The sequence below is a fragment of the Berghia stephanieae genome, chromosome 11, assembly GCF_034508935.2.
Source record: "Berghia stephanieae isolate SIO BIC M18660-M18661 chromosome 11, UCSD_Bste_1.3, whole genome shotgun sequence".
In the NCBI taxonomy this organism is placed as follows: Eukaryota; Metazoa; Mollusca; class Gastropoda; order Nudibranchia; family Aeolidiidae; genus Berghia; species Berghia stephanieae.
Genome location: NC_088370.1, coordinates 51,263 through 72,321, shown reverse-complemented (window position 1 = coordinate 72,321; position 21,059 = coordinate 51,263). Strand labels below are relative to the sequence as shown.

The window sequence follows — 21,059 nt, the reverse complement described above, 5'->3', positions numbered from 1 at the left end:
TACCGTTTGAGATGCTCGAACCCATATAACGAAAATACAACAAGAAATAGTCCATTCTTGACGATAAAGAAGCATAAACAATTTTTATACATAATGATGATATATGTGGCGGAAAAAACAAAACTTAATAAACTAACAGTGGTTTGAATTGTGTGTTCAAGAGCGCAAGCAAAAACATCTGAGGTGAGACCCTGAAAACCAAAGGAACAGATAGGTAATTTGCTAGCGCACCAGGGCGTATTTTTACAAACACATTAATCATTATTAAACAATTGGTAAAATTGACTCCATTTTAGCAAGTCAATGCATCTAATGTTTTATTGAATAAAATGGTATGCCAGAACGGGGAATGAAAATGTGACTTCTCAATAGTTTGATTAAGCCTAGATCTTAACTCGTCTAATAAGCAAAGATAATGACGTGGAAAAAGATAGAATCACAAAACATCACTTTATACAAGTTAACAAATGTCAAAATAGGAATGTTGGTCTAATTAACAGAAATGATTTTGATAACTATTCTGCAAATTGTTTTGGTTTAAGGACTATTTGGCTAAAATCACTTTCAGTTCATTGATACGAGTATAACGAGACAAAATAAAAAGTAATTTTGAATACTTTTGTGTTCATCTGGTTTTGACATTTTCCACAATATAATGGTCAGAGATAACATTATTATCATCAACAACAAATTGTCCTGTAATTGGACATATTATTATCAGTATCATTATTGAAAAAAAAATAGTTCATGTTTTCATATTGATTTTAAGTTGATGTCAAAAACAACATAGTATTGAAATTTTTATAAAGAGAGAGAGAGCGAGAAAGAAAAGAGAACGAGAGAGAGAGGAGGTCGGAGGAAAAAGTACTGATCACAAATTGCATAAGGTACCAATTAATTGAATTAACAACAAATGTCTGTACATCAAGGCGACAACAAGATAATGCTTAGTTTATGTACTACCGTACATACAATAACATAGGGAACAAATTTCTATACAAATTTCTTTTTTCTAGTTTGAACATTTTTTATGTAATATTTGATTTGTCTCCAGGGTCTGTTTGCTAAGATTGGAGAATTTCTCATAGCATTTTCAATGTTTGCTTTGCCAGGCAATCTTTCTAAAAAGAAAAAATTCCCTAATTCCTTTTCAACAGCTTTTCTTTCTTCCTCAGACCACCCTTTCCTTTCTTTATTCACTACTCTGTTTGTGATTTTCTTTGATTTATGAGATTCTCTAACAGTATCAGCCTCCTGACAGTTTTCAGTGTATGGCATTATCGTCGTACTATCAGGGGTCATGCTGCTACATCCTGTGTCACCGCCTTGAACGCAGTCGTCAAGGTCATCCTCATCAGCACTTAATTCCTCTCCATCAATTGCTTCGTCTTCAGCAAATTCCAGCTCGTCTAGATTCTTTCCCTTACACTTGTCAATTTTTCCTTTCTCCAGTTGCAAGAGAATCTTACTAACTTTAGCAAGTTGCATCGTGTCCTCTGGAAGACGATAGTATTCTTTATGAACAGACTTGTCATGCCCCATGAAGGCAGCCAATGCTTCCAGTTCATTCTCCTTCAAATCAAGCAGCTGACATATTGTTCCAATATGTTTTCTAAGTGCTGTAGATGTCAATAAGTCTGGCTGATCTGCTCCACATGCAGTGGCAAATTTCCTGAGAACATCTGAAGTTCTAAGTACATTTTCACCTTCACCGATAGCACCAAAAACATATGGGTTATTGTTAGCAAGCCCACTGGATTGTCTGAAATCGAGGAGCAAGTCAATACTATCCTTGTGAGATTTGGGTAGAAGAACTGGCACTCGTCTCCCTCGCTTTCCTCTAATTTCTACCCTTTCGAGTTGTTTGGCTAAGTTTCTTTCAAACTTACTCAAACTCTGCAGGATTTCCCCTTGTAGAGATTTTCCTGAAGCCAATCCATTCTGATAGTTTTCAATTTTCATTCTCTGCATCTCACCGCCTCTTCGTCTGTTAAAAAGAACCACCTGTGCTAGAGCAATCTCAGCTAAATTTCTCCACGTATTTGGGTTTGGGTGTTCACGCAATTGTGTTATTGCATCTGTTAACTTGGATTTAATGAAACAATATAAAAGCTGCACATCTTTTGCTAAAGGTAGTCTTCTTGCTGTGTTAAATCTTCTTTTGTGAAGAGTGTGCAGAGCTCTCGATGATATTTGATGTGACCAGTCAGAAGAATAAAGTTTGGTAAATGCTTCAGCCTGTTTCTCTAATAGAGTATCTCCTGATTGCAAAGCCTCTGATTTCAAAATGTCTGCACAGGCTTTTAAGGAATGGCCTAACTTTAAAGCAAGTGAAGGTATTTCATAAATTCCAGTGATGCAATTGTACTTTGCTAAAACTTTGACAACTTTGACAACAGTTGAAAATAACAGGGGGTCAATGCACTGTGTAATATTTTCAATTTCACATTCGTTTTTCATTTCATTCAAAAAACGGCCAATTTCTCTCATTTTTTGTTTTATGTACTGGTATTGATGTGGCTGGTCTAAAAATTTAGAAAAAAGATTTTTCCCATACTGCAAAATGACACTGTCATGGCGACAAAGGAGGGAGATCCTATCGGAACTCATTGTGTTTAAAATCTTTTCTTCAAAATCACTATTATCGTCTTCCTGTTTACTTGAAAGTAAAAGAAAATTTGTATTTTTCTTTGAGCTTTTGGTTTCATTATTGAAGGCAGCACATTTTTTCTTGTGACGCCATAAATCCTTCCTTAGAAAAAGTCCAAAACATTTTTCACAGGTTGTAAAAGCCTCTAAGTTGTCAGTTATTGGTTGCCTTCTAGCCGGAATCAAAAAACCTTTTTTTGCATCTATCACTGTTTTGTTGTGTTTAAAATCCCCACGATGAAGCAATAACTGCAATTCCCTCTTTCTGTCCTTGGTACCTACTTTATGGGCTAAAGCTTTTGCCACTTCAATTTCCCCACTATGTACACTTTCTAAATGCCTAGCCATTTTAGCATAAAGTCTACCACAATACAAACAAGAATTTCGTTTGTCCCATTTTCTTTTACCCCCCGATCCTCCTGGCACCATTTTCTGCACAGTCATGTCATCTGCTTTCTGTGGAAGGTCAGCCTCCTGATCATCGAGCTGTGGGAGAGGGATGATGACAGACTCGCTACCACTTTCTACCTCACTCTCTGCAACACAAACTAGACTTGCAGTTGTAGGACTTCTTTGGTGTTCATTGGGGTCTGAAAATGCAAAAATAAAAAACATGACTTCACTTGCTGTTGTGCAATTCAAAGGACTTATGCATACCATGTAGACCCCAAGTGTGTCGCAATAGCCGAGCGGATAAGCCATTGCACTGTGATATGGGAGATCTGGGTTCGAGTCCCACTTTTGGCACTGCAATTGAACCTTGGGAGAGGTTATTTGCACACACTGCCGCTGCTCTTACAACGACATATGGTTCACGGAAAACCAAAAAATCATTTCCCCTTCTCGGGGTGAAATATTTCACCAAAAAAAAGTGCTGTCTCAATTTTGTAGGTTAACATGACTGGTTACAACTGACTCATTTGGATAGAATAGTAGACTATCTCAAGGCATTAAAAAAAAATCATTCTTCTCTTCATAAAACAATTTGGTAATAACCATGCAATACAACTAATGCTCAAGGCCATACATCTGTGTGACATGTGGGATTGCACCAGTGTTGTCACAGTATAAAATGAGTTACAAACAGGTTTCAAGGGATCAAAGTACGTACTATTATGGGTAAATTAGAGTATATTCCTGCTTATTGTATTTGGATTTTAAATCTAAAGCATCACAGGTTCTTATTTACCTTTGTCATCAGCATCCTCAGGATCGCTGTCTGTTTTGCAGCTAGAAGAACTCTCTCCTGAGCTTTCAGGGACATATTCGTCTTCACTGTCCATTTCTGAAATAAGATTGTAAGAGGGAATGATGCTTGCTTGTATCTTCAAAACAGTTTGTTGGGTTTAATTTTCAGGTTTTTAAGACATTTTTAACACAAAAAAGATATCAATTATCTAACATAATGTACAAGATTCTTCTAACTCAATACAGTGGGCACCGGATTCAACGAGGTCGCATTCAACGAGAAGTCGGATTCAACGAGGGATTCAGAAATCCCCGATTCCCGGCCCTATATTTTCTTAGTAAATAAAAACGCATCCAACGAGCATCCTAGCTCCTAAAGTCGCATTCAACGAGGTCATTTAGGCCAGACCATTGGCTTCAGGCCAGAGCAATGCTACCCACAGAGTGGCACAACTTTCATTTGAACGTCACTGTTTGCTTGCCTCCACAAAACGAACGTCTCATGTTGTCCAATGTGTAGTGCGTGGTTTACAGTAGTACGATGCTACTCAGCCGTGTGTCGTGTAGAATTTTATCTGGTAGGTATTCCTATGTGTAAGGCAAGAGGTGAGTCGGTCATAGACAACATGTAGTCCCTCTATGGAGTGGGTTGGTAGAAATTGTGAGGCGAGGAGAGGATGGGTAGGTGTATTTACTTCGATGAATGAGGAGATGCTGGCAGCAGACATGTGACGTGTAGTGCCATGGTTAGGTCATGCGCAGCTAAGATTTCATCACACAGACTTAGTGTTAATTGTGATGGTCTCAGTTTTGTATGAATAAAGGACAAGGGCTAATCTTATTAATAAAATACATGCATTGAAATGCAAAATTTTTTTTTTTAAATATGTAAATAAATAAAATTTTAAAATGAAAAGAAACAACCCCAGAAGAATCCCGGTGCCGTAATGTGCTCGTCAAGGAAGCTAAATCATAAATCTAACTTTTTCATACTGATTCATTATTTATATTCCTTGTTTAGGACAAAGTCGCATTCAACAAGAGGTCGCATTCAACGAGGTCAGGGGCCCTGTCCCAAAGACCTCGTTGAATGCGACTTCCACTGTAAACAAATTGATACTCAAATTTGTGATATTTTAGTTAATTGTCCAATGCGTCATTCACTATTCCCCAAACAGCAACATTTTTAAAACGGAACATGATGTATCGCATATTTCTTCTGAAGACAGAATTAATTCGGCATTGTATTTGTATCTTTTCTATTTCACTAAAAACACCTCATCACAGGTTATTTACCTTTGTCATCAGTATCCTCTGGATCGCTGTCTGTTTTGCAGCTAGAAGCACTCTCTCTTGGGCCTTCGGGGACATATTCGTCTTCACTGTCCTTTTCTGAAATGACCATGAAAAGTATATATCAAAACATGTGTGCAAAATTGAAATGAAGTTTCTCTTTACTCCAGAGAAGCAAACATCAGATATATTGTAGATGTAATTCTCTAACCATATAGTCTGGTTATGTCTTTGAAAACTAACTTGGTTAGAGAATTAAATCAAGGAGATGAAAGTACAATAATCAAAACTCTTTTCTATAACTGACCCCCACCATCTTCATTTATGTTACAGACTAAATGAAAGAGCAATGCCATCATTCTAAACTCAATATTGTGAGAGGCAGAGGAAGAGAGAGAGAAAGAGAAAAAGAGAGAGATAAAAAGATTATTTCATTTCAAAATGCAGTATCTAAAAGAAAGGATATGATTTCTATGATAAGATTATCAACAATAATTTTTCATCTTTGTTGCAGAGCACTGCTGGTTGTTTGGCCTGGCAGTGAACTTTCTCATTAATGAGGGGAAAATAAGATATTTTTGGCTCACTCTATGACAACCCAGCTGGATTGTCCAAAGTTAATTAAGAACCGATGGAAAGTTGTTAGTGATAGACTATATGAAATGTAATAGTAATACACATTATTAGAAACCAAAATGAGCTACTATTAGGCCTGTAATGACTTACACTTTCTTTTTCTTATCTTTAATGTGAGTAAACAGGCATTCAAATACGTAACTCCTTAAAGGACTTCATGCCAATAAGACCAGAGCCTAACCCTGTAGCTCGGAGCTGACTAGTAGCAATTTCTTGTTACGCTTTGGATAGGACACTGGTCTTTTGAAAAGTACTTTACACCCATTTCCAATAGGTCTAATGATATCCAGCTACCCACTTTCTGCTGGATAGGTAGGGGGATTGGAAAAAATTCTAATGTCTTTTTTGCCTGAACCTGGAATCAAACCCGGGATATCTGTGTGATAGGCCACAACTCTATCAACTGATCTCAAGGGACCCTCAATTGAGCATTTGAATGCCATGTAAAAGTTGACAAGCATTCAAGAGGTAATAATATTCCTTTTGGTTTGAGTGGTTAGAAAAGCAAAATGAAAATGATAAAATCAAACTTACTGCAATTACTGCCTATTTCTTCAGGAATTTGTCCACCACGACGAGGAGGCCTTAAGTTCGCACATCTCTGATTCTGGAACAGAAAATATATTAGAATAGAGGATTAGAAGTAGACTTATGCAGCTATATATATGTGCATTCCAATCTGGCATCTCTCAAATGGCTCTACCCAGACTGACAGTCAACCAAAAAAAAAAGGTACATTGTTACACAAACATAATACTATCATCTGCATTTTTTGCTAAATAGGAGCCTAAAATTTGCCAAAAATAACGTCAAAATGTGCCAAAAGTGCCAAAATTTGTCAAAAAATTGCGGGGCAGAGTTAGACGTGATATGATATTTAACCCCTAAACTCCCCATAATCCTTGAAAAAATGTATGAAAATTAAATGGTTTCCAATTTTTTCCAACTTTACTTTTAGATAAAATGGTGTTTCAAATGAAATCTATTGCCCGTTATATCCTGACAAATAATATCATTAATTCCAGCTAAAAGTGAAAAAGAAATCACAAGAAAACGTTTTTTCAGAAGAAAAAAATGTCAAAAATCGGAAAATTTGCCAAACTTTGCCAATTTTGTGAAATTTGCGGAAGGGCCCGGAATTTGCGGCCGCAAAATATGCAGATGACAGATAATAGCATTAAACTATGAGCATACTTAAGACGACAACTCAGAGCAAAAAAGGATCTTGTTTTAAACTAAAGCATAAACCTAGCCGAGTCATCTCAGCCAATTAGAAAAGGCTTCGGTCATAATACATATTCCATGAATCAAACAAAGCAGGTCTTTGAATAGATAATTATTAATTAATCAATGACTAGAAAACTATGTAACCTTCATATCATTAACAATGTAGTTACCTCAGTCTTGTCTTTTGCTTTCTTTATCATCCCAGAATCGGAAAGTAAAGAAAAAACTTCATTTGCAGTTTTCAACGGTTTCTGAAAAAAAAGAAACAATACAAATACATAAACTTTTATCAAAGAAAAAAAAATGTAGTGAGTGGTTGACTTTAGCCATGTAAAAAACATTTATTATACTCCAATTTGGAGGCTTGCATTTTAAAAACTCATCCCTCGTCAATTACAACAGTGGCAATTACAAATAAGTAAACCAACTAAGTAACCAGAAGAAATTAAAAACACATAGATCAGCAGATGAATCATAAATGATTCAAAGTCTACGTAGCCAAGAACTGTCAGTGTCTTAGTCTTAGTGTAGGCTACCCAGCCTACTGCAGACTGCATAGGAATTGTTAATTTTTTTTTCTTTTGATATTAGGGTTTGCAACAAGTAAAGGCATGTTTTAGAAGGTACTTTGATACCTGCATGACTCAAAAATGGGCACCTGAAATAGGGCCTGTGGCTGTGACCTTATTTTTTATTTTTTGATAGCTTCTTCTTTCTTTCTTATTTATAAATATGGATTCTCACGATGTTTGTGTCACATGCAGCTAGGCTTAGAAACTTGACAGGCCAGTCAGCGCCGATCACAAGTCTGACGTCATGGGGGATTTCCTTGGCTGCTGGAAATGTCAAGTTCGCGACCAGCGTGTCCAAGATTTCGAGCGTGTCCTTTCAGACTGGGGATTTCATTCGGCATCGTGTGTAGTTTGTGTGTGTGTGTGCATGACTTTTTTCGTTTTATTTTCAAAACGGGGCCTGATAGATATGGATGCCAAGTTGGATTATTGAAACCCAAAGTTCCCGTATTTTTTTTGTTTGTCGCCTCTTGCTTTTCGTTTTATACTAGGAGTTTGTGTATACTTCTTCACCTGAGTCGCACCGCAACTATTATTTTATACAGCTGCCATTTTTGGAATTTTCATTAAAAGGCAGCAGTTGTGACGCTTAGTTGCGACTGAATCGTATCGTTCTTGCGGCTGTTTTCAAAACTGCTTTTTCACACCATTTCATAAAGAAGCAGGAGTGAGTCGCAACACAACTATTACTTTTTATACAGCTGCCATTTTTGGAATTTTCAATAAAAGCGCAGCAGTTGTGATTTTTTTTGACAACGGCTTCCTTTTACGGCTTTAATTTCACATAACCGCATCTGACTATAGTCATTCTCCCGACACGCTTTTTTTTTGCTGTATATGAAAATAGTAAAAATAGCAGCTATAAAAGGAGAGATTGTTGCGATCCGATGGCGTAATTGTAAAGCAACTCCTGCTTTATTGGGAAATGGTGTGAAAAAAGCAGCTTTGAAAACAACTGCAGGAACGATGTGACTCACTCGCGACTAAGTATCATAACTGCTGCGCTTTTATTGAAAATTCAAAAAATGGCAGCTGTGTGCAAGTAATTGTTGCGGTGCGATTCACTCCTGCTTTTTAGTGAAATGGTGTGAAAAAATCAGCGTTGAAAACAGCCGCAAGAACGATATGACTGTCGCAACTAAGCATCACAACTACTGCCTTTTTAGTGAAAATTCCAAAAATGGCAGCTGTATAAAAATTATAGTTGCGATGCAACTCATGTGCTATTTAACGGCTTAGTCGTATCACAACTGCTACTCTTTATGTGAAAATGGCGCAAACAGCAGCTATAAAAAGAAGCATTTGCGATGCTACCTGGGCACGCCTTCGCATCGCGAAATGGATCTTCTCTAAAATCGCTGTCAACCCCCGCATCCCCCCCCCCCTCAAATCACCAAGTTTTCATCATTTGACAATGAAATTGCGAAAATTGCAACACAAGAGTGATATTAAATCCGACCAAATTAATTGTGCGTGAAGATTTTTTTTTACATATCAGAATTGTGAAACTTGGCATTAAAATCGCCAATTTGTCCTATATGGCAGGAAACCATTACATGTCATTACACACGTCATTAGTCATTACCATAGCACACATAGGTTTCGCTAAGGTCATTACACTACACATCTCACTCAACTGCCTTCATGTGCCACGAGTGAGAGGCGCCGGGTGAAGGGGTACCCCATAATATGTCTGTGAATTAGCATTGCCTCTGTCGGTGGGGATTCCATGGCATCCCATGACGTCACACAGAAATTAAGCAGCCAATCAGCAACGATCAAATATTGCGATCAGCGCTGATTGGCCTGTCAAGTTTCTACGCCTAGCTGCATGTGTTTGTGTCATTGTATTTAGTTTGCAATCAGTAGTCCATTGGTGTATGTTTTGTATAAATTGTAAGTGATTGAATAATAGCATTGAGGATGAAACAGGAATATTTCAATTGATAACTGAGGTCAATTATAAAGCTTGTCCCTTTTTATTAATTATTAACATCATGACACTAAACTTAAAAATCTTATTCGATGATGTATCATAAATGTCATGTCCCAATTTCATCCGGCATCAGAAATCAGACCATCCCTGCAGCAAGCATGCAGACCCCTGACGCCATTCATTCTTTCCTATATTTCATTACAATGTGACGGAAATAGATAAAAGTGGAGAATGCACACGATTTTTTTAGTGATACTGAAACTGATATTGATGTTAATGTAAATCGAATTTCGAGAAATTTAAGATAGGTACCAGATTTTGTTTTTGTACTAACTTTATTTCTACAGCATGGAATTTAAGTGGTATCACTGTTCTTGTGTTGCAATACCTTTCCAATGACGTATGTCTTGGTCTTGATTAATTTTGAATTATTTTTTTTTGTCAAGTTCAAAGTCCGGTAGCACTGCTCACTGCACTGATGTGGGGAGAGAAATATCGACCCAAGAACATCGTGAATTGACTGGGAACCGCAACACTGCGATATTACTATTACCTGAATTTAAACTCTAAAAATAATAATAAGAGAAGGCAGCCCTCATTGCTAAGAATTTAACGCGGAAATCTTAACAATCGCCGATGCCGATAGTATAGCCATAGCGCAGAGCTCTAACTCTAGGCTGATGAAGTCGTAATTTAGTGATTTGTTTAGTTAGATTGGTAAGAGTAAGAATCCAAAAAATAATTTTAAGAGATCCGATCCCGAACAATTAAAACTAGACTTGCTTTTTATCCATATCAATAACTAATTAAAAGTGGGAAAAAAATATTTCTTACCCCTTTTTTACGTTGAAAAGTCCACATCTTCGCCTGTCAGTACAGTGTCAGCCGAGCGCAGCCATTGCAGACAAAAACTTCCGGTTGGCGTCTACCGTTTCAAACTCTTTTTCAGAAGAGCGGTACAAGACGCACACCAACGCAATTCAATATTTTCACACACCGTAAATTGTGTAAAATCCACACACACGTTTCAAGTAAAACGTCATTATGGGGACTTCGATGAAATTTGGTGAAATGGTTCAGGGCGTCAAAATGATGGTTTTAAACCAATACCATTATGGGGACCCGAGTGTAAGGCCCCACAATGACAAGGGGTCCTCAGAACGTTGGTGTGTAACCAGGTATTGGTCCCCATAAGTAATGCCATACAAGAACACACACACACACACACACACACACACACGTCGTGTATTTTACATGTTTGGAAAGTCCGATCACTGATCACCCACTATGGTTGGTACATTAATGTACATTCTAAGGGTCTAACCACACCCCTTTTTCCGCCATCTTGAAATTTTCCGAATAACGACATGTTCCCGATAACGACATGCACCTCTGGTCCCGAGCCATGTCGTTATCGGGGGAGTACACTGTAATAAAAGATAGGCAACAGAAATCTGATATATTAGATGCTGTAATTTCAGATGGTGGGATATGTAAAACTAAAGATCAGTTAGATAGACTTCTGAATATTGGCACAGCTGAAAGTGTTAAGAAATCAAACAAGATATAGAAAGGTATTTTTGGGTGAAAAGAATTTAAAGGTAACGGGGACCATTAGCACTCTTTATGATTCTTTGTTAAGGATGATTACTGATGATGAAGCAGAAGCATCTTTTTGGTCAACTGCTGTCAAACGAAGAAGGGTTTCAGATTCTGATGTTGATTAGATAACACTATGAGCTTAAATTCAAGCTTCAGTTTAATTACAAAAAATGGACGTTTCAGGTTTCTCCTTTGTCTACAAACAGGATGAACCAAACACTATAAATGATGTGGTAGTGGCGTTAAGTTGAATACGTTTGTTGGTAAAGGGGAAACACGAAACATCCATTCTTCTATCTGTTTTTATAATTAAATTGAAGCTTACATTCAATTTCACATTATTGATCGCTTCGAGTAGCAACATTTACATTATATTGATTAATGAAATTATGTATCTATTTCCATCACTTTACATTTGATCAGTGACATGCTTTGTTTAAACCATTGTTGTTTCTCATAATTATGTACCTATCATGTAGCTTTTCTGATTATTACATATGTTTTATTTACTCACCATGTTTAGCGTCAAGCAAGACGGCTTTCTCTATTATTTCAACATTTTTAACACGTCTGAGTGTACTTAAACACTTTAATATGTTTTTTTTTACCTGGAAGTTCATATTCATACAGGGAGTCCAATGTAATATCTATTTCTATTTAAACATTTTATAAATGCATTTAAAATGTGTATAGTGGAGAGCCAATGATAACCCTTATACTCATACTGATGTTGGGCTATTAGACCATAAGAGCAATATTATAGTCCGTGTTTAAATTAATCTTTATAATTTATAGGCTATGTGGATATGATCAGCTTCCAGAGTCCGCGTATGTATAATCTGTTATGAGATATTATATTGGACTCCCTGTGTGAATACGAACTTCCGTGTAAAATAAAACATATTAAAGTGTTTAAGTACACTCAGGCGTGTTAAAAATGTGGAAATAATAGAAAGCCATCTTGCTTGCTCTCAACATGATGAGTAACAAGAGCGCTAAGATAGGTTTGCCCGGTGTCTGCATTTATATGCATTAAAGCATGTCCTTATACCGTTGCCTTATTATATATATATATATATATATATATATATATATATATATATATATATATATATATAATATATATATATATATATATATATATATATATATATATATATATATATATATATATATACTAAAATGTGTTAGGGCAGGGCGTTGAATTTTAGGCTGATTGTCTCAGAATATGTACGTATGGATAGGTATAAATTTTTCATGTTCATGGGTTGCATTGGATATTGTATGCTTTTGTGTACTGACTTTTTTGTCTAATGTTTTTATTTATTTATTTTATTTGATCGACTGTGCACCACCAGTAGGTGCAGCATTAACTTCCATTATTGTGTTAGATCGTGGTATAAATTTTTGACTTTTCCCCCCTTTTTGACATATATTTCTGTTGATTTTCGAGAGTTTAAATCTTGATTTCTTTTCATAACTCTGGTTTTGTCATTCTTATTGTGAAAAGGACATAAAATTTGGATTCCCCATCCCTCAAATCATTTGTATGTGAAGTTTCATAGCTTTATCTCATCATTTAAATTTTTTGTAGCGGAAACACTGTTTTTTTCTCAAAATGTCTTCCTTTGGCGATTTCGGCCTTTTTTCGAATTTTGAGACGTAAAATCTCAGTAATTATTGCCTCTATCTCTGAAACAAATTGCTGCTCTTGCTGTCGCTGCTGCTCTTGCTGTCGCTGCTGCTCTTGCTGTCGCTGCTGCTCTTGCTGTCGCTGCTGATCCAGCTCTGGTTGTTGTTGTTGCTGTCGCATCTGATACTCTTGTCGCTGCCACAATTCCCTTTGCTCAGCTCTTTTCTGTTGCGATTGTATTTCCTCCAGCTTTTGGTTCACGTCTTTTTCATTATATTCTTGTTGACGTCCCAATGCGTTCCGCTGTTGGTTAATTAGTGTTCGTTGCTGCTGCTGTTGCAGTTGCTGCTCTTGTTGCAGTTGCTGCTGTTGTTGCAGTTGCTGCAGTTGCATTTGCATTTGTATTAGTTGCTGATGACGCATTGAATCCTCCCCTCTTGGCGGTTGAGAATGCTGTCCGCTGAGCGATGTTGGTAGTATACTCATCAGATCACCACTCGGGAGGTCGAGGATGCTCTCAGCGTTCATTTCGGACTCATCTAACGCGTACATACCAAGTCCTGGCGTCTGAACATCCATACGACGACTCTCGCTTGGAATATACTCATCCGCTAAATCCAATACGAGACTAATTGCTTCATCCATCGACAGTGAAGGGGCGTCGTCGAGAGTTAACTGAGCCGCAGGGATAACCCGTTTGATCGGCAGTGGTTTTATCAAGGGTTGTTCGATTGTTTCATCCACTCTGATTGGCGAAAGATTCGTTGGTGGGGTATTTATCGCGTTCAAACTTGTGGCGCCAAGATCTGCGTATTCGTCCATATCGAGCTCTGGAATGATCGACATCGCAATCGCCGCAGTTGTTTTGTCATCCATAGGAAAAGTAGACACGGGTCGTTGTATAAGAGCGTCATTTTTGTCTCTTGTCGACAGTACGGGGTTGTGCGGGCGCGGTGGCGGGACACTACTCGCTCTCAATCGCTCAGGTGTGAGAGACATTATGTTGTCCAAGTCGAACCTATCAGCCTCCTCTAATGACGTGTTGAGGTCTACGTAACCTAGATCGACCGCGTTTGTCTGTTCCAATAACGTCGGGGTGTTATTCATTGTCGGCGCGACTGATGGTAATTCCTGCGCACTATCTGACGCTGCCGGTTTGATTATAGCCGTTGCTGTCCTTGTCGTTGTCGTCGTCGCCGCTGTTGGCGTTGTTACCGATGAAGTTGTTTTTGTTGTTGGTGCGGGAGGTACCGACGATGCTGTTGTTGTAGTTGATGTTGGTGCGGGAGGTACCGACGATGCTGTTACCGATGATGTTGTCGTTGTTGTTGGTGGTACCGGCGATGTTGTTGATTTTGTTGTTGGTGAGGAAGTCACCGTCGACGTCGCTGCGGATTGTGCGATGGTTGATGGCGCCACGGTCATCTTCGAGGATGGTGTGACGGTTGTTATAACAGGTGTTGTCGGATTTGTCGTATCAGTGGCCGTTGTTATGATCGCAATCGACGTCACGATTCCATCCGATGGCTTGGTCGATGGCTTGGTCGTTGTCTGTGATGATGGAATTAGACGACGGACAGGCACTCCGGTTGGGTTAGATTTGGATGGGCGCGGCGCAGCACGACGCGTCGCGATAGGCTGAGCGACAGCTGTTGAGGTGCTGAACACAGTACCACTCGGTGTGACGGTTGTTATAACAGGTGTTGTCGGATTTGTCGTATCAGTCGCCGTTGTTATGATCGCAGTCGACGTCACGATTCCATCCGATGGCTTGGTTGTTGTCTGTGATGATGGAATTAGACGACGAACAGGCACTCCGGTTGGGTTAGATTTGGATGGGCGCGGCGCAGCACGACGCGTCGCGATAGGCTGAGCGACAGCTGTTGAGGTGCTGAACCCAGTACCACTCGGCTTTTTTGTTTGTGATTTGGTGCTCTTCAGATCTTTGGATAACAACTTCGTGAGCTCTCGGCTCCCCGCAGACATCGCCGCAAGACTTCCTTTGTACATTTGCATATGACCAACGATATTCGCACCGTCGTCTTTGGTTTCGTTTAGTTCTCGCGCGGATGGAAGAGTATATTTCAGGTTTCTCAACCCATCCTCGCCGACAGGTCCGTCTTTGTAAACGTTGTCGCTTTTAATTCGTACTTCATTCTTAGATTTTTGCATCTGTCTATCCATTATCCGAGCGGCTCTCTCTCTGATCAGTCGTTTCCTCGTCCTTTCCATCTCAATCTTTTCCTCTTTCGTTCTTAGTCGATTCATGTACACGACCGACCCACGACACGACTCTTCGTTACACCTAACTAAATCGCTTTTTTTATCGACGACTTCGTTGTAACACCACGTAATTTCTTCGCCAGATTTGATATCCTTAATAGCCTTCAACACCTGTCTCGGATTGTTGTAGTCGTCAACGACAGACACATTCACGGTATTTGGATGACAGGAGTGATTGGCGAGTCGAGCGTTATTACCCTTTCTTGTCGCGTCGACGACGTTACCATAATCGTCTGTACTTGTATAGTTGATCTTTGCAAGTGAATAGAACATGTCCCTGTGATCCGCCTCCTCGGCGGATATATACTCTCCGGCGTATTCGATAACCCAAGATCCCTCGGCGATGTCTTCTTCGGCGAACAATCCGTGTTTGTCTATAATCGATTCATTCGCTCTAGTTTTCGGATAAGCGCTTTCGTCAAGAGCCCTATTGCCACACGTCTTGGGATCACAGGTACATTTGTCGTTACATATATGATCATAATCTTTGTAACAAGGACAATCGGTCGACAAAACGCTGTCCGGGTCCGTCTTTGTGTACACCAATTTACAATCATCCTTACACGCACAACCATCATTTCCAGTCTGAACCGGATAGCCGATGAATTCGTCGTCGTCATCCGCAGCTCCCACAAATTGCTTTGTGCCGGATATCTCTTTATACGTTCTGACAGACCACTTGCCTTCATTGAGAAAGGCTGTTATCCCACGTTTGTACACCACAACCTCTCCACCCGAACCAATGTCGCGAGTGCTCACAACATGCACACTTTCCGGCGATACGACAAACTTAGCGTTCGCTTTCTTTCTGTCAAACGTATACGTCACGTGCAATGCTATAGGTCCAGGATTAGCGATCTGTCGTTTGTGGGTTTTGTCCGCTTTGAAGAGCAACACATCCATGTCGAAGGTGTCACTCCAAATCGATGTTTTGTATGGTCGGATGTCTCCGTCGTCATACCTGAACAAAAACTCATCTTTCTGTACATCCTCTGTCGTCTCTAGCGTATACAATTTCGAGGATTCTATGATACCCTTGAGAAGTGCGTCGAAGTTTTTTACCCGTCGCATCGCCACTTTACCCTCAGAGAGTAGCTTTTCGTCCTTGTAATCCTCGTTGTCAATTTCGCTTTTGGTTTTGTACTTCTCATCACCTTTTGACAGATCTTCGGAATCTTTCGGCTCTTCGGACGACGCCGGGTTGCGTCGTCTCTCTTTACTTTTTTTAGGTTCTTGCTGTTCATTGTCGGTCGATGGACTGGATTGCGTAGTAACCCTACGCTTCCGCTGTTTTGTTTCGTTCGTGGTCGATGTTGTCGTCTCTGCGACGTCCGACAGAACAGAATTCAGGTTCACTAGCTGCCTCGGGAGTTTCTGATCGTTCGCAGTTGTTGTTGTTGTCGTTCTCGGGGGTTTCTGATCGTCTGCGGACGCAGCTGTATTCGTCGCAGTAGTCGCGAGAGATTGTATTACAGCGGTCGGTACCTGTGCGTCGTCCTTGTCGACAACGGCAGTGCTGGACGATGGCTTCGATCGTTTAGGAGCGACGTTTGCGCTGTCGGACACAAACTCAGCATTCATTCTGAGGGAAAGTAAGTCGGAATCCCGACCCGTTCGCTTCCGGCGACCACCCTCATCATTGGCGTCTTCATCCATACCAAATCAGTAACAGAAATAACGAAGACGAACAACGACAATGATTGATCAAATTGTAAATTTTATTTTCGAATTAATAGTTAACGTAACAAATTGGTTCTGGCTACAAAATATTGACACGGTTCATCATCGAGATCCGTCAGGTGCTGAAACGGCACGGCTCCATACTCGTTGATGGCTCCGGCGATCTTCTGCCTGGTGACTGTACTATCCAGATGTCTATGCAAGTATCCGGTCACCGTGTCCTCAGTCGCTTCGATGTCCAACTTTTGTCTCAGAGCCAACGTCTCCGCGTCGATTTTCGCTATCTCTGAATTGTTCCTGAGGTCTTTAATTCTCAACGCCTCTTCGTATCTCTCGTGTTGCTGTGTCTCGCTCACTTGTCGGAGGACTAGCTCGATTATGTCTTTTAGGTTTGATATATTGGAACTCTTGATGAGACTGATGATCTGTAACGCCGATGTTATTCTCTGGAAATGCTCAGAATCGGACTCATCGGGAGCTTTAGTTGACGCTTGTATTCTCGCTTCCAACGCCTCGAACGTCAGAGTGCTCGGATAATAGCCGAGATACGTGTGGACGAGCTCCAAATACTGCGTCACTAGCTTTTGAACTGGCGAATTACCTTCCATAACAGCCTTGACGCCTATCTTCTCCCAATTTATACCGTTCAAGATCTCCGTCGGATACTTACTCCGCGCATTTCTGACGACTCTTGACCTCTGATACAATCGTGGCGTCGCCTTCTTCACACCATCTTTCAGCTTCGGTAAGATATTGGTTCTAGTTCTCTTCGACCCAGATGTCGCGGCCGCGACGACGTTCGCAGCGATGTCTTGTTCTGTCTCTTCTCCAGCGAGAGGTACATCCGGAGCATCCACGTATTCCTCTGCCTTCTCATCGCTACCTCCAGCCCCTCCAGCCGAGACGTCGGCGATGTCATAGTCACTATCGTCCATCTCATTTGTCTTCTACGTTGTGCGATAGGGCGACCAGCTGTTGTGCGTCTTGATCGTCCACGTTAACAAATAAATACATCAGGTGTTTGTATTCCCCTTTGTCCGAGTTTAATATTAACTCTCTCATCAGCCCATCGCAGTAGGACGAGAAGATGACACGGGGGCCTCTCCTTTGTACGTAAACACGATCGATAACGGGCGTGGCGTTGTACCTGAATTGAAAGAATGGGAGTATGACGGACTCCATGACAGCATCGAAGTTCGTGTTCCAAGTCTTGACACCGTGATTGTCGAGAGATGAACTAGACGGGATGACTCCGTCCATAAAATATTTCCATCTATGTCTCAGCGCGTCACGCATATTCTCCATATGCTTATCAGATATGGGTTCTTGTATCCTCGCCTTCCTGAAATGTCCTCGAACGACAAGAAGCTGAGGCTTGACTATCGTGTCGCGCCTCACTATTCTCTCGGCCTCATGCGTTCCGTTACACAAACGCCTCCTCTTGGCTTCAGACTCCATCATATTGATCTCCGCGTATCGCCGCATATCTTGGATGTGTCTATGCATCTGTATCAAGTTCTCTCGTTTCACTCTCTCTTCATCGGCTCTCTTCTTCCTCTCCAACTCCCTCTGAGTGTGCTCGGAGATCGCACTCTCTCGAAGCTTATTCACCCGATCGACAGTTTCGTACCACGTCTCTAAAGCGTGTCCGTAAGTCTTGTACAAATCCGTGTTCTGTGCGGTGGTATGCTCGTTCGCCAGCTTGGCGAGATTGAACATGTCTCGGAAACGAGACGTCTTGCTGTCAGGATCTGACGAGACGACGTCGTCCGTCAATGTCTTTGGTTGTTGTTGCTGAGTATCAATATTGTCGCCGATCTGCTTCAAGGCATTGTCGTACGTGTCGATGACGTTCCGCAGCGTGTCAGCTTTGGATTCTCTCATCGTCTGTAACATCTTCATGAGCGCGGACGATTCATCGAACACACTCTTGAACTCCCCACCCGTCATCTTACTGTCGAGAGTCGCCATAATTTGTTGCAGGTCCGCGCTGATGCTCTCTAAATTTCTGTCGGCCTTTGCGTCGCGCTTCATCTTCGCCACGTTTTGCTTCGTCACCTGCATCTCGAGTTTCTCTAACGTGCGTCCTATTTTTGCCAGCAGCTCTTGATTCACTTTCAATTGTGTTTTCAGAGCATCCTTGTACGCTTGCATGTACCTCTTGGTGTCGACGAGCTTCGCCTTCGTGACGTCAGCGTCCATTATCTTTTGTAGATTGACCTCCTGAAACTTCTCGAACTGCCTTACGATCTGAGCGTAATTAGTCTTCAGACTCGTGAATGCTTCCTTGGATTTTCGCATGGAATCCAAATAGTTGGCGTAGATTTCATCATTAACGCCGGCGTCGTACACATCCCGGTACTGGTCGCCTCTGGACATGAATGGTATGTCGTTAGAATCGTCATTGTGAGTATCGACGGTAAAAACAGCGTTCGCCACGCCAGCTCTCTCTTCCGCACTTCCGGCTGCACCCCCGAGGGACGACGTAGTTACTGACACGAGCTTTTCCATCTTGTTTAACAACGTCACCATACCGTCGAACAAGTTCTTGGTGACGTCCAAGGTGTCCTGAGCGCTCGAGTTGACCACGACGTTCACTCTCTTTTCGTAATCGCGAAACGTACCCTCCGCAGTTTCACTATTCACGTTTATACCCATTTCAGTCATTTGATTCTCCATGATATTTATCATCGACCCCATGGTGGTCACGCCTTCGTCCGTCATTTTCAGTAGATCTTTTAGGGGCGCCAGTCCTACCATTCCGCCAGCTTCGTCGTCATCGTCCAACATGCGCTCAGTCCGCTTCTCTATCTCATTGTTTATAGCAGTCATGCTCTTGTCTAGCTTCCTCAGCGCGTTAGCGCAACCGCTATTGACTTCGTCAACTTTCTTACCGGCCCGGTGTAGGGCTTTATTTTCCACAACCATATCCTTCAGCAACTCCCGCCGCAAATCATTGATGTGTTTGGTATGACTCGACAGTTCGTCTTTCAATTTGTCGATCAGCTCATCGTCAGCGCTTTTCGACCCGCCTTTCCCGAACCTACCCAAGGCTGTAGACTTCATATGCGGGTAGTGAGGAGGTCTGACGACTCCGGACAAGACAATTCTGTTCTTATCACCGTCTTTGATGGTCTCGTAATACTTGACACGATCGTCCGCGTCAGCCAGCTGTCTCTTCCAGGCTTCTTCTTCGTCGCGATCCCTAGCTTCCTTAGCAGCTCTATCCCCGATCGCAGCATAACCCGACGCCTCATCCTCCGTCAGATCTTTCTCTTCAACCACAATGTGGCCCGGGGCGGACAGGATAGAATTCTGAACGTGCATCATGTCGGAGTATGTATACTCCGCCTTTAGCAGCTGTCTCACTTTAGTGTCGAATGGTAAATGACCGTCAATTTTTCGAATCTTTACATCTCTGTCGTGCACATAGTCCCATCCACTCAGGCAGTTGGTGCGGTTGTTGCGCACGATAATAACGGAATGTCTGTCAATGACTTCCCTTCGAGACTGCAGCCATTGTTTCTGTCGGTCATCGTTCTTACCGCACGCCGGTACATCCCTGTATGGTATGATACCCAGACACAACGTGTATTGTAACATGTCGCTGATGGCCGGTCTGATATTCCCTAAGCTTCGCACGGCGTCCTGAATTCTCTTGTACCACATGTCGTACAGAGTATCCTTTTGTGAATTAGCTCTGAGCCGCAGAGCTTCGTCGAGTCTCTCTCTCATTTTGTCGTCGTCACCCACGACACCGTCTCTATATCTCTGTTCAAGATCGGCCATGTCGTCCAATAGGTTCGCCGCTTCATCGAAATCCTGGAACTTATCGATGAAGTGTTTGATCGCGACGAACACGAGAAATATGTTGGGATCTAACTCCGACCACATCTTGAGGAAAATCTCAGCCGAACCTGACCACTGTACATTATCCTCTTTAAACGAATGCAGGTTGTTGAGCATTTGGAACGTATCCATCGTCGGAACGGTGGGAAACACGATTTCAATGTCTTTGGCGACATCGAAAGGGTCGACATCCCGCTTTCTCTTACCCACGTGTTTCGATTTCATGGCATCGGACACGGTACGTTCCACGAACTTTACGGCGCTCTCGGCTTCCAGCGCAGAACACCATCTGGTGTGCACAGGACAATCTCTCTCGAAGATTCGTTGGGTCATAAACCAGGGTTTGCTCAGCGCCTTCCCGTACTCTCCGACATACATGATACAATCGTCGACTTCCACACTCTCCTGATCTGTCATATTGCACCTTCGATCACCTAGTGGATGATCCTTCAGATACGTTTGTCTCGCACCAGATAAGAACGCGGGCGTCATGTGGTCGATGAGGGTGGTT

General features: G+C 41.4%; 2 protein-coding genes across 2 annotated transcripts; both read right to left on the bottom strand.

Annotated features, from left to right (window-relative positions):
- Positions 1 to 276: 276 nt before the first annotated feature.
- LOC144956984 (uncharacterized) lies at positions 277 to 10,724 on the bottom strand. The gene is made up of 6 exons (XM_078887876.1): positions 10,336 to 10,724; positions 7,164 to 7,244; positions 6,301 to 6,373; positions 5,134 to 5,229; positions 3,839 to 3,934; positions 277 to 3,239 (listed from the first exon to the last, which is right to left on the bottom strand). The coding sequence occupies exons 1-6, from the start codon at positions 10,360 to 10,362 to the stop codon at positions 994 to 996; spliced, it is 2,619 nt and encodes an 872-aa protein (XP_078744002.1). The 5' UTR covers positions 10,363 to 10,724; the 3' UTR covers positions 277 to 993.
- A 1,958-nt stretch (positions 10,725 to 12,682) lies between these two features.
- On the bottom strand, positions 12,683 to 18,635 carry LOC144957105 (uncharacterized). Its single transcript, XM_078888072.1, has one exon. It carries the CDS (start codon positions 16,673 to 16,675, stop codon positions 12,683 to 12,685), a length of 3,993 nt encoding a protein of 1,330 aa, XP_078744198.1. The 5' UTR covers positions 16,676 to 18,635.
- Between the last annotated feature and the right edge of the window lie 2,424 nt (positions 18,636 to 21,059).